We start from the raw sequence: 16,488 nt of genomic DNA on the forward strand, positions 1-16,488 counted from the left end.
CTGTAAGTATATTTGGAAGAGACTATTCAGCAGTATATTAAATAAAGCTCAAACTGACCCGAATAACTAGATAAAAATAATATAAATAATAAAGAAATATTTCTGTTATCTCATACTAAAGCAAGAGCAGAGTTTCAGCGTTGCAGGAATGTAATAGTACTGCATGTATTTCTTTAAGTGTTTGTTCCAATATCCCCCCCGTAACAATTGTGTTAGTTAATACAGGAAAGTGCATTTTATTTCCAGGCTTACATTTTTCTGTCGACTGCTAACAAGGTCAAATGCAAGACTGGCTCTGTATTCACTGTAGACCTGGAAAAAGTCCAGCACATCAGATGTGTGATTAATTTATTGTCACACTTTATAAAACCAACACAGATATTAATAAAGTATTTCCATAAAATATTACAAAATTATGCATTTGCTGAAAGAGTCAAAGCCAGTTTTTCTGAGGTCTAACTGTACTCTTCAACAGATGAGCCTCTATTCCGCAATAAAGTAATTTGCATATATATATATATATATATACACAACAAACAAACAACACTATGCTATGCTTTAGGAATTGAATGAGACTTCATAAAATTACTGAGTTTCAGGATCATGACAAACACAAAATAACAGAAATCACATTAATCACATTTAGTTTCTTTCCCCCACAGTTCATAACTGCTTTTAAGCTACAGGAAAGCTAGCCCTGAGATTAAATTAAACAAAGAAGAGAGCTTTCTTATACACTAAGCAAATGATCCTATGAAAAAAGCAAATTGTATCTGAAGATGAATTAAGTTTTTCCTTCTCTTTAAAACAGTTCAGCATATTAAGAAAGAAAAGCATCTATTTTAAGCATAAGTGGCAGGACAACTTGCTCTGCAGGTGTTAATAATTCTGCAAAAAGTCTGACCTAGCAACCATAAATCTTTAGCTTCATACATAAACCCCACAAAGTTTATTAAATAAACCTTGCAAAATTGCCAGTAACTACCCCCATCCTCCAGCTGTTTCAGCACTCTGAAGCATGCTACGTTTTTGGCTACCATGACTTCATTACTGCTCTTTTCCACACTCTCTACATGAAAGTAGGGCATGCATAAATGCCTCTGGCATAAGGGAGCTTATTAAGTGCATCTATTACACTTGTTTCTACACCCCACAATGTAGTTACTTTGGAGATGCTGAAAAAGAAAGCACTTCACAAGTTCTGATCTTATTTCCTGAGAAGTGGTTTTAACAGTGAAAAGACTCTAACTCTCATGTTCACAAATTTATCAAGCATGTTTGAATTCACGCAGTGTGGAACACAAATGGTGTATGTATCATGCTGCAACACACAAAAAGCTACCTCATCTACTGCTTTAAAAGAAGGACTGGATAATATATGCGGCTTAAGAAATTTCAGGAGTGGGAAACTAACATAACCTACTTCATATTAGTGCTCCAGGGACAGTGGGAAAAAAAAGTATCTCTGATTTCAGATTCCACTTTTAACACACATGCAAGAATAGAGTTAATCAAGTTATACAATGCTTGCAATAATTTATGCATCTGGAACTACGAATTTAAAAGCAGAGGTTTAGTTACACATTATAAAGATCCTCAAAAGTATAGTATCAGGAAATAAGCAAGCTTTCCCAAGTGGTATCGAATATATGAAAATAACAATTTTTTTTATTTTCTGCACTGGAAAAAATTGTAATATTAAAAAAAAAAAAGGCAAAATTAAATACAATTTAAAATAGCACCCAGCATTCCAAACAGGATACCTACATCTGCGGTGATGTCATTGAATTTTGTTATAAAGGCATGTTTCACAATATCCACTGCAATTTCTGAAGCAACCACCATGCAAACATCTGGGAATAACACCCAAAGGTGATCTGCAGGTTGTGAAGAAAAAAGTTAAGCCACTTAATTTAATGCCAGCATAAAAAAAGAATTATAACAATTCTATTCAACAATGAAAAATCCTCATGAGTCTGAAGAATCTGTAAGTTTACATCATCACTGAGTGATGCAAATTCTTGCTTATTCCATTGCTGTCCTTAAAACTTATCAGCACTGTACAATCACACCACAGTTAGGATCAGGCTCTAAACTCTTTACTTTGTAAACCTTTCCTTCTAGCAGCCTTTGTAAGTACTAGATACTACATGTTCAGTATGTGTAAGACATAGACAAAGCATCTGCAGTTTTAGATACTTAAGGCAAAATTTAGGTAGACTGATGAGATTCAGGCAAAATACATCACACAGATCAGGGGTTAAAAGTACTAAAACCATGTTTTAATAAAATTGGTATTATACACAATATTTATTAAATATGTCATTAAAATCATAAGTATAATCAATATTAGATTAAGAAATGTATCTTTAACATAATCTTTATCACATTTCAATCTCACTACCCACTTTCTAGGGGATCCTTTATTCACAGTACTCCAAGGAAAAAAAAGGGCTGGGAAGAAATCGTTCCAGACACAGCCTGAAATATAACTATACATGTTTATAGTATAACAATATATATTTCTAGCTGAAAGAACACACTCATACTTAAAAGAATACCAGAAATAGAAAAATGAGAATCTAAGGTATTTGACAAAATTAAGATTTGTTAATTAAATGTGTTGATTATCCTTATCTTTCAGATTGAGGGAAGAAGCAAGATACAGTTCTTGATAGAACAGGAGTTTTTCTTCTAGTTTACTCACCTGGATTCCATGAGAACTGCTCCATATTCCTTAGACATACAATTAGTAGCAGCACATAATTGGTGAACCTCTCCTTTATATCTGGATTAAAGAAAACCAAAATCTGTCAGCTCCAAAGAAACATTTATTTGCATACAAATATATCTACTCAATCTGAGGTTCTATCATTTAATAATTCTTGGATTAGATAACATTTTCCACAAATTATTTAACTGAACTTAAGGGGTGGGAGAAATTCTGGGAACCACACCATGGACAGGATTTCTGCAGTAGGTTGTGACCCAGTCTGTCTGATGCTGCCACAACCTGTTGGTTTCCAGCACCAGAAGGGACTTGTGACTTACTACCACCTCTTCTAATACATTAGCAAAATAATCATTCTTCTTGATAAAGTCTGTGCATTCCTTCAAAAAGAACCAGCACTTCCTGTTACTAAAATGAAGAGAATACCTATCTGTCCTTTCAAGCTATTAGCAAGGTACTTCTCATTTTCTACAGACCATAGATATCCAAATTGCTGCATACTGGGTTCAGTAGAAGGAAGAAAAAAAATGTTTGAAGATAACTTTAGCTGGAAGGTTCCAACCAGACTTTCACATTGCCATCATAAAAGAGAAAAGTAGGATGTATCAGCACAGTTATCAAAACTGTAAGCACTGTAACACAAAAGCAATCTAATTAGGGACAAAGTCCTATGACTTGCCTCCCAGACAAGGCAGTCTTTTTTTCTACTTTGGTGTCCTGTTCCCAGAGATCACACACAGAGCTTGCTTCAGGAAGCATCACATTTTTTATTAAAAAACACCTTCATGAAAGTGTATTATTGAAAAACAGGGTAAAACCTAAAACATAATGTCATCACAATTTAGGAAGTCCAAAGAAGTCTTTTTAGAAGCTAGAGCTACTAAGAAAATCTGTGAAGACACTGTTACTGCTTGTTATATCATTTTCTTAAGCACCTCCAATATTGTGTGGGCTTCTACCTACTGGTTTTGGGAAACAAGAAATAGAAATGTTTGGAAGAACATACAAGGATTAAGCTGGACAAAAAATATTTGACTTTGTTTCAACAGTTTCCATCACCTCTGACTGACTACAGGCCAACAGCAATGCTCATGGCTGCAGTTACTGTAGTATAATAATATCCCTCATTTTACAATAGAAGTTAGGAAATACTGGCAAGTCTGGAAAAAATGGAGCAAAAAGAAAAGAAGAAATCCTTCAGAAAAAGGAAAGAAAAAGCACACAGAATTCAAGAAGAATGAGATTTCATGCACAATAGAAAAAGGCACATCTTGGGGTACATAAATTCATCTGTCAGTATGGGCTGGGGAAGGGAACGAAGAAGCACAAGCTTTCAAAATGGAATGAATGGCATATATGTGTGGGGGTGGGGGGAGAAAAAGGAAATCTTTCAGTACAATAAATTTAAAGTAGAAAAAAGGACATAGGTAAAACCTAACCATAATTTCTTGATTTCCTGCCAATAGCACTCCAACAAGTGAAGTACATCCTTCAATGCTTCTGAATTCACACAATACTGACCAAATGACCAGAACACAGTATTATCTGAAAAATCTAATTACAAGATACTACTTGATGCTGTCACAAATAGATGAAAATGCAGTTGAGCACTCATTGATCTACATTCTTTATCATGCCCATTAGTGACTTGGAAATAATCACTGAGTTTTGACACTCCTGCACAGAATTTCAAGATGATTTTATCTTCTATTTTCCACATCACGTACTTCCACACTGCCATGACACATAATTGATCAGCAATGCATAACAAACACAGATCTCATATTCAGTTTTTCAGGTCCCAGAGAGGCCTGTACAGACAGACACTCTCAACTGGGAAGCAAGGACCTTAATTCAGGCCTAACACTAAAGCATGTCTCAAGCTAATCCTCCAGACATTTATTACCTGCTTGGTATATGTTAGCTCACCAGTCAACAGGATTAAATTGAGAAAGGACATTTTGGGCTTTAAATTTCCTCTTATAATGCTGTAATAATACAAATTCTTCTTCCACTAATTTCTGAGACTGGGTGACAGGCTGCTACCTATTTTTCCCGCTCTTCTTATTTTCCCTGTTCTCAGTGGCCTCCCTTCTAATCTGTTATCTCTGCTGCCACAGCTGTTCAAGGCAGTCAGGAGGGAGAGGAATGACTGTGGCTGCTACTCTTCATCCTCATCCCTCTCATCAACTGTCAGAGTTGCAAGCAAGGCAGACAGGGCACTTTACAGCAGATTCAACAGTAAACTCAAACAATTCAAAAATTCATTTCATTTCTTACCCTCATGGACAAAGACAAAAAAGGCTTCAGGATATCTAAAACAACCACTGGAAACAGTCCTAAATACCAATTAAAATTCCAGAATACAAAATATGTACAGTAATGTTTCATCATTTGGGTTTTGTTAGCCAGTGAGGGGATTTTCATATAGCACACATTGCCACTTCTTGGGTGACGTGGTGAACTACGGCACAAGTGAAGCTACATCCCTGGATCCACGCTTGCTCACACTCTTAAGAACAACAAAGGCAATATCACTGTATTTTTGAATTTGGCAAAACAGTGACAAGCCACCAGTGGTAGTGATCAGTTACAGCACAGGTACTAGCAGGAGGAAATCATTCTATTCTGCTTCAGCATAATGAAGAGTGGAAAGAAAAAGGGATCTCTTTTCATTCTCCATTGTGACAATGCTTAGTAACATTGATATAAGCCATTTCAATTCAGTTTTGCATGTATTCCACTAAGTATATATGATAAGCATATCACACAATGGTTTTTCTGTTCGGATATACTATAGCTTTAATAACCCTTGCCATTACAAGACAGGGTTAAATGAGAGCCAGAATGACAGACCAATGACATTCTAAATGGTCTTCAGCTACCTCCACAAGGACATGATTAAGAAGCTTACCTTCTCAGTGTTTCTGATCTTAAGTGTTAAAATCCTGACATGTAGTACTAATTCAGATATATTTATCCCCTTGAACAGTCTCTTGTCAGCACATACCATGCATAGGCCGATGACATACTGTGCATGAAATGTGGATGGATATCAGTGATAGGTGCTGCCCCTCGGGGGTCCTTATTGGGACCAGTGTTACTCAAAATCTTCATTAATGACATAGATGAAGGAATTGAGTGCACCCTCAGCAAATGACCCTCATTTGCAGATGACTGAGTGCTGAGGTTGCCACACCAGAAGGGTGGGATGTCATCCAGAAGGACCTGGACAAGCTCAAGAAGTAGACCCATGGGAGTCTCAAAAGATGAAATAAGACCAAGTGCAAAGTGCTGCATCTGGGTTGGGGCAACTCCAGGTATCAACACAGGCTGGGGATGAGATGAACAGGTCAAAACCAGCCCTGCTGAGAAGAACCTGGGGATTGTGGCGGATGAGAGGCTGGGCACGAGCTGGCAACGTGTGCTCACAGCCCAGAGAGCCAAACGCATCCTGGGCTGCACCAAAGCACTGAGGGCACCAGGGCAAGGGAGGAGATTCTGCCCCTCTGCTCCACCCCAGTGAGAGCCCACCTGCAGGGCTGCACCCAGCTCTGGGGCCCCAGCACAGGCAGGACAAGGACCTGCTGGGGTGAGTCCAGAGGAGGCCACCAAGATGATGAGAAGGATGGAACACCTCTCCTATGAGGAAAGGCTGAGAGAATTGGGATTGTTCAGAAAAGAGAAAGCTTCAGGGCGACCTAATTGTGGACTTCAAGTATCTGAAAGGAGCTGACAGAAAAAGACTCTTTACAAGGGCACATAGTGGACAAGGGGGAATGACTTCAGACTGAAAGAAAATAAGTTTAGATTAGATATTATTAAAAATTCTTTACTGTGAGGGTGGTGACACCTTGTCAGAGGTTGCCAAAGAAGTCGTGGATGCCCTACCCTTGGAAGTACATCTCAAGGCCAGGCTGGATAGAACTCTGAGCAAGCTGGTCTAGGGAAAGGTCACTTCTGGCCATGGCAGAAATGTTGGAACTGTAGATGATTTTTCAGGTCCCTTCCAACCCAGGCCATTCTATGACTGATAGACTGCATTCTAATGCCATGCTGAAGCTGCACTCTTTAAACAGGGCTGGCTCTGCAGCCTGACATGCATCATACTACATACTGCCCATACACGCTCCAGATTATTTTGCAAGATGACCCTATATTTGCCTGCACTTCTATGCATCCTCTAGTGCTGCAAGTGATATGATCAAATCTTTTCAACTGCCTTTAAAGTATTTATTTCAGTACTTTGAAAAGCGAAAGGGAGAATCAGACATTCCAAGACTTAGTACATCAGAACTTAGTGGTCACATGTCAAAAACTAACCACAATACACCCTTTTCCATTAAGGTAAGTCACATGTGCCTATAAGGGTTGTCACATGAATAGAGGTGGAAAATGTTTATTTCAAAGACATGTAATGCCTGTGAATATACTGCCATAAATGCAATAAAGGGAAAAAAAGCAAGATGTATTTTATTTTCCTCTTGGTTGTGTAAAGTAAAGCCCAAAAAAGGATTGCACATAGCCAAATCAGATTTTAAACACCTTTGCCCCACTTACATGAACTCTGCCATTCCAATTTTAATAGAATTCTATCCCCATATTAATAACATATTCTGCCCTTCCATAAATCCTCCTGAAAAATAGGAATACATACCCAGCAATTAATTTTCAGTGTGCCAGAGGGTATCATTGCTTTTAGAAAGCATGTAAAAGACATGAAACAAGTGTTACTGGAAATAAAGATTCCTGGCACAGCACTGAATCTAGTACGGGCTAGTGTAATTAATTAGTCAGTATCCCAACCAACCATCTGCTGAACCCTGAAGATCTGAGGTGCTTTGCAGTGGTAACTAAAAGAGACAGTGAGATCCCAGGAACAGAGATCCTGAAGTGGGGTAAATAGTCTTTAGAACACATAGCTATTTTTCTTTCCAGATTCCCTGACACATTATGCAGGAATCTGAAATCAGAAAGAAAAAAAAAAGACTTTTTATCATGTTATCCCACTGTTTATATGTTTAGATGAAAAGCTAGTTATTAATTTTAGCATGTAAGAAGTGAAACAAGATCTTTTGCTTTACATCTCAGCAACTCCTAAACAGCCGTAGTGCCAACTACTTCTTAAAAAGTGAACAGAGCACAAGAAAGCATCAAACACTGAACAAGGAATGACCAAGGACACACCAATCTTAAACATAGTCCTGCTCCCAAATCCCTCATCCTTAAAAGGAATAACTTGATTAGAATAATGGTATTAAAAAAACCTAAACCCACATGAGAAAGCAGTTTGAATCTCAAAGACCAAAGGTAAAAATAAAGGCTATTCAATACTGTGATTGAAGTCAGAGACTGATAAATTTGGAACAAAGAAGAACAGAGAATAAAAAGTACAGAATTATAAAGTTCCTAAAACTTCAGAAAAAATATGTTAAATTTTCAAAACAAGAGATTTAAAAAACAAGGAAGAGTTTAAGCCTAACAACCAACTGAAGGAAATAACCTAATGCACTATATCTAATGCACTTCTTTGTATAAGGTACAATTGACTTTTGTGAAAAAAATTAATTTAGAGCACAGCTTGAAATTAAAATAAGACATTTAAAAGCATAAAGGAAGGCAGCATGCTGGGCTTTCAACAATGATGAAAGAACTTCTCTTTATAATTTGGTCTCCTTGTTATCTAATACTGACCCTACAAAATTAGTTTACAGATAACTATTTCAAAAAGAGAAGATACTATTTAAATTTAGGGAAATATTTCTTCCTGATATAATAAATAAAAGATTTTCTGTATAGAAGTGTTTTCTAATGGCCACAGTGTTTAGATTGCCTGGGTGTGCATAAATTTCCTTGTAAAAGTCAGGGTAACAATGCAAAGTAGTTCTGCTGCAGCTGACAAAGCTGTGGGAACAGCATGGTTGAAGTCCCAGATTCTGTAGCTGCAATCTCAAGCCCCAAGGTCTTTGCTGATCTGCCCTAAAAGAAGATAGGTTTAGTTTTATTAGATAACAATTAACTAACGTATATTTCATGTCCTGTTCAATTAATTTTCATGTAGATGATTTGGTTATTTTAGTCTTGAGGTCTTAGTGAATTAACTGTTACAGTAGAATTTTACATTGTCATACAAAGGTGAGAATGATCACTAACTCCACTAAGTCCAGAAATGTAAATACTGGGAAAAATAATACAGCCACACATCAGTTTGCTATCCACGAATCAGTGCGGAGCATGATGCCAAGTGAAAATGATTTCACAACTTCCAGATCTGAACTGGCAGCTTGGTGACACTTCCCATACTGATGTCTTACTACATAAGATGCTTGAGCCAGGCAGGGCTCTGCAAGGTATTTCAACATGTGATACAGGGCATGTCTTAGAAAGTACAACTTGCACAGTTCATTTCTATTCACAAGACAACTTGCTTTTTAATTATAGTTGTAGTAACTTCCCTTGAACACAGTATCTACTCTTGTGGTCACTGCTTATCTTTTCTGCTGCATCATATTTTTCTTTTGATTAACATGTTAAACAAGAAGAGAGTTTCACCTACTCCAGGGAAATTCCTCAGATGCCCCTATGAGATTCCTGTTATTTCCCTCAAGAATGACTATATTTAGCTACCATGTACTAATCAGTGCCTTTTCACTGAATTGAAAACATATGTTTGACAACAGTAAAATTTTGAGGTGAGCCCCAGAAAAGGTGGGGCAAGGGGAATCCATTCAGTGTGTCTAAGCTTAATCAGCTACTGCTACCATCATTACCCTACAGATTACTGCAGACCTCAGAAAACTCCTGGAAGAGGCAGAGAGAGGTGGGAATTATATGGGAGTGCCAAGATTTAGTGTTTCCTTTCAGAAGTTTAGCTCAGCCCAGGCATGCAGTTTAACCACAACGTATTCTAGGACACACAAGACACTCCAAAGGCTAAATGGAAGCTCAGCTGACAGGACGGGACCAGTCTCAGTTCCAGGGCAGGATAAAGTACTGGCATAGCATGCCAACACAAGATGCACCATCATTTCAGCTGCATGAAATAAAACATTTAAAGGATACTAAAGTGATCAGAATACCTGAAATGAAACAATATTTTTCCATCCTTACTGAAGCTGTGATGCAGTAAATCTGTTCAAATTCAAAAGAGGTGAAAAGATCTACTAAAAATCTGTCTGCTATTTATCTCTGAGAAGAAAAACACAGCTATTTATAACCATACTGAAAGGTGTTCCAGGAAAAGCTATCTGTTTGAAAGGAATAAATTAGCTTGTTTAGTGCACTCTTCTATGTATGTACTCACTGCTTCCATCCCCACACTGTTTAATGAATGGCAATACTTCTTCCATCAACTGATAAAGGACAACCCAGTTTTGCTATTATGGGTCTTCAATAACAATGTCCAGCAATAAAATATTGATATCCTTTTCTTTTTATGGAGGAAATTACTAGCAATTTCTAATATCAGTTCCTTGCTTATTTCAACATGAAAAAGGCTTCATCTTTAGGTAGGAGAGCTAGATGCATGGTTGTAACTATTTTCTGCATTAAGAAACCTTATCTCGGTTTTCTGTCAATACTTAAGTAAATTTCATTTTTAGCATTCTCATTGTAAAGTTAAATATCTCTGATTTTATAAATATAAGTAATTAAATCTTGCAACTAAAAATAATACTATTATCACAGAATAAACAGATAATCAACATAGGTGGGAAGATCTTCCTGGGGAAGTTTAAGAGCATCTATGTGGTAGCTTAAAATTTAGTGTCAATATTTTGTTGTATAATTTTCTGTGATATATTTAAGGTTTTATGTAAATTGTCTTTCATCCAAAGAATGACAAAACATTTGCATGTAATATTGCAGTTTGCAGATGAATTAGACAAAGGTCATATCAACAGTCAGAATTCAAAACCTGATGAAAGCCTGTTGAAAATTTAACTTGTGATACAAAAATATGAATCGTCTGTTTTTAAATAAGTAGCTATATTTTTTTAACCCAATGCACATTTGAGTTATCTAGTTTAAAAACTATGAGCTGGAATGAAAAGAATATATTCTCTTTGCTCATCTGTATAAATGAAAGTGGGGAAATTCAAAGCAGGTACACTGAAGAAATTCTCCACTGTGAGGGTGGTGAGGCACTGGCACAGGTTGCCCAGAAAAGCTGTGGATGTCCCAACCCTGGAGTGCTCAAGACCAAGGTGGATGAGGCTTTGAGTAACCTGGTCTAGTGGAAGGTGACCCTGCCCATGGCAGGGGGTTGGAACGAGACAGTCTTTGAGGTCCCTTCCAGTTCAGGGCATTCTGAGATTCTACAAAACTACTACAAGCAAAGAAGCTCTAGCACAACCTTAAAATGCAATCACTCCTACTGGCTTTGAAATCAAAAATTCAATAAATATTTCAAATAGCTGATATCAGTATTAGGAAGAATCTCCATCATAGGATATCTGAACAGCTTTTCCTCATGAGACACACTAGAGCTCCCAAAATTCATCCTAAGCAGCAACACAGTTAAGAAGTGCCAGAAGCATGTTTCGCAAGTACCCTCTACCTATTATCTTGAGAGCATATCAAAAATTAGAATAATCGCTGGTATATCTCTCATATGTCAGGTACTTTGTTACATTGTTTTTTAGTTTGTTTGGGTTTTTATTTGTTTGGAGTTTTTTTGTCTGTTTTAGGGTTAGGGGGAAGTATTCCAAGATCAATCCTCACAGCCACCCAACATGCCTTCTGAGACCACTGTGCTAATACAGCACACTATAAAGTCAGTTTTTTGAAAACAGAAGCCTTGATCACTTGGAAGCACGGGCATTTCAGCACAAAGCCAGAAGGCTGTTTGAGCAGCTCAAATAAAACTTGCCATAAAAGGAGTAAGTGTTCCTTGAAGTGGATCTCAGTTTCATCCTACTGAACCAAACAGTAAAAGGCGTGATGAGGAATGCAAGTCAGAACACTCAAATGCATCAAGGTAAAATGTTTATAATAAGAATAATATTAAATACATTAATCGCATTAAATACATTAATGAATTAAATAAACAGCACTTCACATTTTCTCCTGATCAGCACTGCTATACATACCACTATTTGACATTTGAAAAAGATTGTTCTTCTCAAACTTCTTGAAAACACTTCCTTTTATTTCGACGAACTGCAATTTTTAGAAACAGTTAGTTAGTTTTTACTCATAAAAATGATATAAACAATAAATATAATCAAAATAGATGTTATTTAAAACATTAATATTTAGTATCTATGATACACAAAGACATTTGATTCTGAAACAAATTAGGGTAGCTATATGATAAAGCTACATACTTACATTATTGGACATCATGATGGTAAGCAGTGATTTATTGTGAGAGTTGAAGGCCACGTTAAGGGTTGTTGCTTGAACCATTATAAGAATAGCATGCAGGACTGCATAGCAGGGTTAAGGAAGAATATTTGCAACACCTTTACTGCACAAGAGTACTGAAGAGCAGTGAACCACAGATTTCCTACTTTGCTTTCAAAGTTTAACAAGAAAGTTTCCATATCCCTGTAAACCAGACTTACAGCAAGACAATACTTACATGTAATATATGCACAGTGCTTTGTAGATGTAATAATGATGCTAATTCTTCTTGTTCTAAAAGAACCCAATGACACTAGTCTTGAGAAACATCAACACAATCTGAAGAAAAAAATCTGAGGTAAAGATTCAGAATCAGCCTAAAGATTTCAGAGAAAATAGGGAAAGAGGGTGAGAATTCTAAATTCATTACCAAAACTACTGGACTATGGTATCTCTTTAGATTCATCAATTCATTCTAAGATTATTTCACATCAAGAACATTTGCATCCTGAATATGCGTGAGTTTATCCAATCACTTAGAGAAAACATATTCAAGCTAGATGCATTTAACATTCCACTAAATAACAAAACCCCACTGTCTTTAAGGCCCTGTGAGCCAAAATACTTGAATACAAATCAGAAAGAAAATTTTCCATGAACTACCCAATTATGGTTTTTCATTTTACTATAGGTACACCATCATGAAGGGATTCTTTTTTTTAAAGCACCTGGTGCTGGCAATATTAGTTTTTAAGTAAAGAAACACTGATTTGGGAATACTATCAATTTTTCAGATGTATTAAAATAAAATATTGCAGAGCAATTACTCTGTAATTTAACTTAGAAAATTTTGCAATTTATCAAAGAAAAAGGATACAGACATACAGCACTGCCATGAAGAAGTGAGGAATCACACCTATGTGAGCTCTTTTTCTTTCCTTAGGTTCTGTAGCTGTCCAATAAAGAGCATCCAAAATATCTTGTCCAAATGAAGAAATCAGACGATCAGCCACCTAAACAAGAACAGCTTTACTGCCTTTTACTGCCTACCTCTCTCTCCAACACTTGAGTATGCCCACTTCAAGAACAGTTCAAACTAAAAGTACAGCTCAATTGAAAAAAAGTTTCATATATACATCACTTTTGATCACTTAGTTATTCCATTTTCTCTCTGGATTTCACAGCAATACTGTTCCTTTTGTATATTAAGCAGTTTATTTTTCCTTTCAAACTTACTATCCCCTTTGCAACAGAAATCGGAATAAATAATCATGTATTGCTATCTCAGATGTTTTCCTGAAAGACACCCAAGTACAGTTCAAACCTCAGCCTTCGGTAAAGCAGTATGTATGTTGTATAAAACCATTTAAAATGTTTTTCCCTATCTCTCGGAGTTTAATAGGAAAAAAACCCCAACAATGAAAAGTGAATTCCAGATGACAGGGAACATTAGCTTACAGGTACAAAAAACCCCTGAAATTAGACTTGGCTCTACTGCATTCTATATACTGAAGTATATACTTAATGCAAATGTCTGCATAAGGCAGAATTCAAAATTAAAAGTACTATAACACAAAAACAAGAGGTTTTTTTACTCTAGTACTTTTGAAAGTTTGCCAAAAAGAGAAAATATATTGAAAAAACAACAAACACCTGGGGTATAATCCAAAGAATATATGCACAAACAGGAAAAGAATGCTGTAGCAGTAATTCCAAAGATAGATAACATATGGACAGCATTTTGAACTTGTAATTTAATACCACAGCAAGAAAGGTCACAGGGAGTTCCACCAGTTCCCAACACCAGCAGCAAACACATAAAACTGAAAACCATTACAAAAAAGAACATTTTCTTCTGCCTACACACTACAGTTCAGTAATTTTAAAACCAAGCTGCAGAGGGCAACAAAACCAGAACTTCAAAACCTAAACTTGGCACATGTCTAGCTAAAAAAAAAAAGCTATCTCTCATTTCTTACTAACTCAATCAAATGGAACCAGTTAAAGATGACAAACTGATAATCTCTACCTACGAAAGACAAGGAATATTTTCTCTTAGTGTCTTTCTGTTAAACAACAATTTTCGACATGTTAAATCAACATGGAGCAATACAGAACCAGGTGCACAACGTACCTGCAAATATTGATTCTACTAAATAGAAAATAAGTTCTTGGGACAACACAAACCTAGACTTCAAATAATTTCCTGACTTTTGAAATTAAATGGTTCTCAAGGTAAAGATACTGAAGTGAGGAAAGTTGTACTTATTTCTGACACTATTACTGAATGAAGTTTCCTAGAATACGAAAACTGAATTAAAATGAAATTTTACAGGATGCCTCAAGTAAATGTACAATGTGCTGTGCTCTAAGAATCACCTATGAAATAAAATGCACAAAGCCATGAGCTGATCAATTAGCATAAATCTGAAGCTCCCAACCCCAACAGTTTGAGAGATATTTACAGTGGCATTGTTTTCGGCTTTTTGATTTTGTAAATTGAGATTGTCTGCATTATTTGGTTCCTGCTCATTGTGATGACCCATTGAGCAATTACACCTGATGTAGTAACACCAGCTGCAGAATGCTTAAGAGTTTGGTAAGTTTTTGTTCACAATATTGTGAGGGTTTTAATAGATAAAATGGTGGCTTTGCTTTCTTTTCTGTTTAAGCAGTCCTTGGTTCTTTGCTGAAAGGATAGAGAATTTTAAAACCCACCACACAATATTGTTGCTTGCTTTTCCAAATAGGACTTACCTAAACCCTACATGCCGGCTCCAGGCTCCAGCAGAATTCCATGGTGAGTGCTGTCACCAACGTAACGCACACTGGGGCTTCACAAGGAGCAGGAGCCGGTGGGTCTGAATCTAAAAAAGAAAAGTGTCATTTAAGCCAAATGTGCTGAATGCTCCCCTTAGCCTGTCAGTTGGGAGCATTCAGCACATAATTTGAAGATTTTGCATTCCTCATATCTGTCCAGGACAATACGCCCTGGACTTGCCAACAGCCGAAAACACTAGGACATTGTAAACATCTCTGCTGCTCAGTGATTGACTAGACCAAAATGATCTTCCTTATTTTGAAAACTTGTGAAAAAATGTAAAGTGTATTGCTTAAAAAAAGGGCATATTAAGAATTCCTTTAAAAGAATTGCTTTCATCAGTAGCAAAGACCTTTAATAAAAATCACCAAAGTAGTCTAAGCAAGCCAATATTCAAACAGTTGAAAGCTGACTATCAACCAAGTCTTTCAGTGGGATACCATGAACACTTTCTGCCAATATTGCTGCAACTTGTCATGGTAAAAAAAGCCCCTTAAAAACACACACTCTGCTTGGCATGCTGGGTTTCATAAGAGACCATGGAAGTTAAATACTGTTTCCAAATCCAAAGTCTAATGTAATTTTTCTAACAACCATGAGTAGTAACAGACTTCCCTCTTTTCTGAAAGAAACAAACTCATGCAGCACTTTTCTTAGTTTAAACACAATTTTGGTTATTCCAAACATAGCAAAGTAATTAAATTCCTCATTCCAAACAGGGTGGCACATGGCTTCCAATTTATAGCAAACACTGCAGTATCACTTCAAATTATGTGGTAAGCACATAAAGCTGAGAAAGTACAGTACTCAGTGATTTGAAGTAGTCTTGAAATAAAGAGAAATTACTATTTTAAGCACATGGATTTATTTAGTAAGTGATAATCTCCCATCAATTACGGAACTATATATGCATGAGTATTTCCCCACACAACTAAAATCCACATAGTAACTCAGTGCCAATTTAATATTTGTACATATTTTTCAGCAAATGTAAAATCAGCAAAAGGCAACAAAAACCCTATGAATTAACAACTGAGGTGGCCTGTATGATATTTATTTCACTTATTATAACAAATGTGTTCCTTATGAAATATTTTCATATTTTATTAGGAAAGAACAAATGCCTTCTTGCCAAAATATTCAGATTTTGCAGAATGCAACCCTCTTTCAGCAGTCTTCAAACAAAGGTACAACAGATGTTCAAACAAGGATTAATGTATCAGTGAGGAATCCCAGAACCCTAGCAGAATAACTTTTGTGCACAAAGCTCTGACTGAGTCCATTTAAGAGGTTGTATTCCTACTATGTCCCATATTTGCAGGATGGAGATTAGATTGTGCCTATGAAAACATTATTTACTTTGTGAACTACTGATGATAGAAGTACAATTAAAAATATTATACTTTACATTAATATCAAAACAGAAACTTTTTCTCGACAGAATTTCTCGTGATCTTACCACCCAAAACAGAATTTTCTTTTCTCATGTCACTACATTCATTCATTCACCTTGTGCCTCCTAGTCAGGACTGAGGTAAAGCTGTAATATGTGTCCTTGCAGAAAATGAAAGCTGTATTTCCATAATGATGC

The 16,488-nt window shown here is 36.4% G+C and overlaps 1 protein-coding gene across 2 annotated transcripts in view; it reads right to left on the reverse strand.

Annotated features, from left to right (window-relative positions):
* TAPT1 (transmembrane anterior posterior transformation 1) overlaps nt 1-16,488 on the reverse strand; it is a 50,762-nt gene that overhangs the window by 10,917 nt on the left and 23,357 nt on the right. For both annotated transcript variants that reach the window (XM_066185498.1, XM_066185499.1), the window contains 6 exons: nt 12,954-13,089; nt 12,062-12,159; nt 11,821-11,890; nt 2,708-2,788; nt 1,768-1,877; nt 253-312 (listed from right to left, as the gene is read on the reverse strand). In XM_066185498.1, coding sequence (XP_066041595.1) covers nt 253-312; nt 1,768-1,877; nt 2,708-2,788; nt 11,821-11,890; nt 12,062-12,159; nt 12,954-13,089 — 555 coding nt within the window. The remainder of the gene's footprint in view (nt 1-252; nt 313-1,767; nt 1,878-2,707; nt 2,789-11,820; nt 11,891-12,061; nt 12,160-12,953; nt 13,090-16,488) is intronic.

This window comes from Chamaea fasciata, unplaced genomic scaffold (genome assembly GCF_029207755.1).
Source record: "Chamaea fasciata isolate MVZ Bird 193981 ecotype frontalis unplaced genomic scaffold, bChaFas1.0.hap1 SCAF_6, whole genome shotgun sequence".
NCBI lineage: Eukaryota > Metazoa > Chordata > Aves > Passeriformes > Sylviidae > Chamaea > Chamaea fasciata.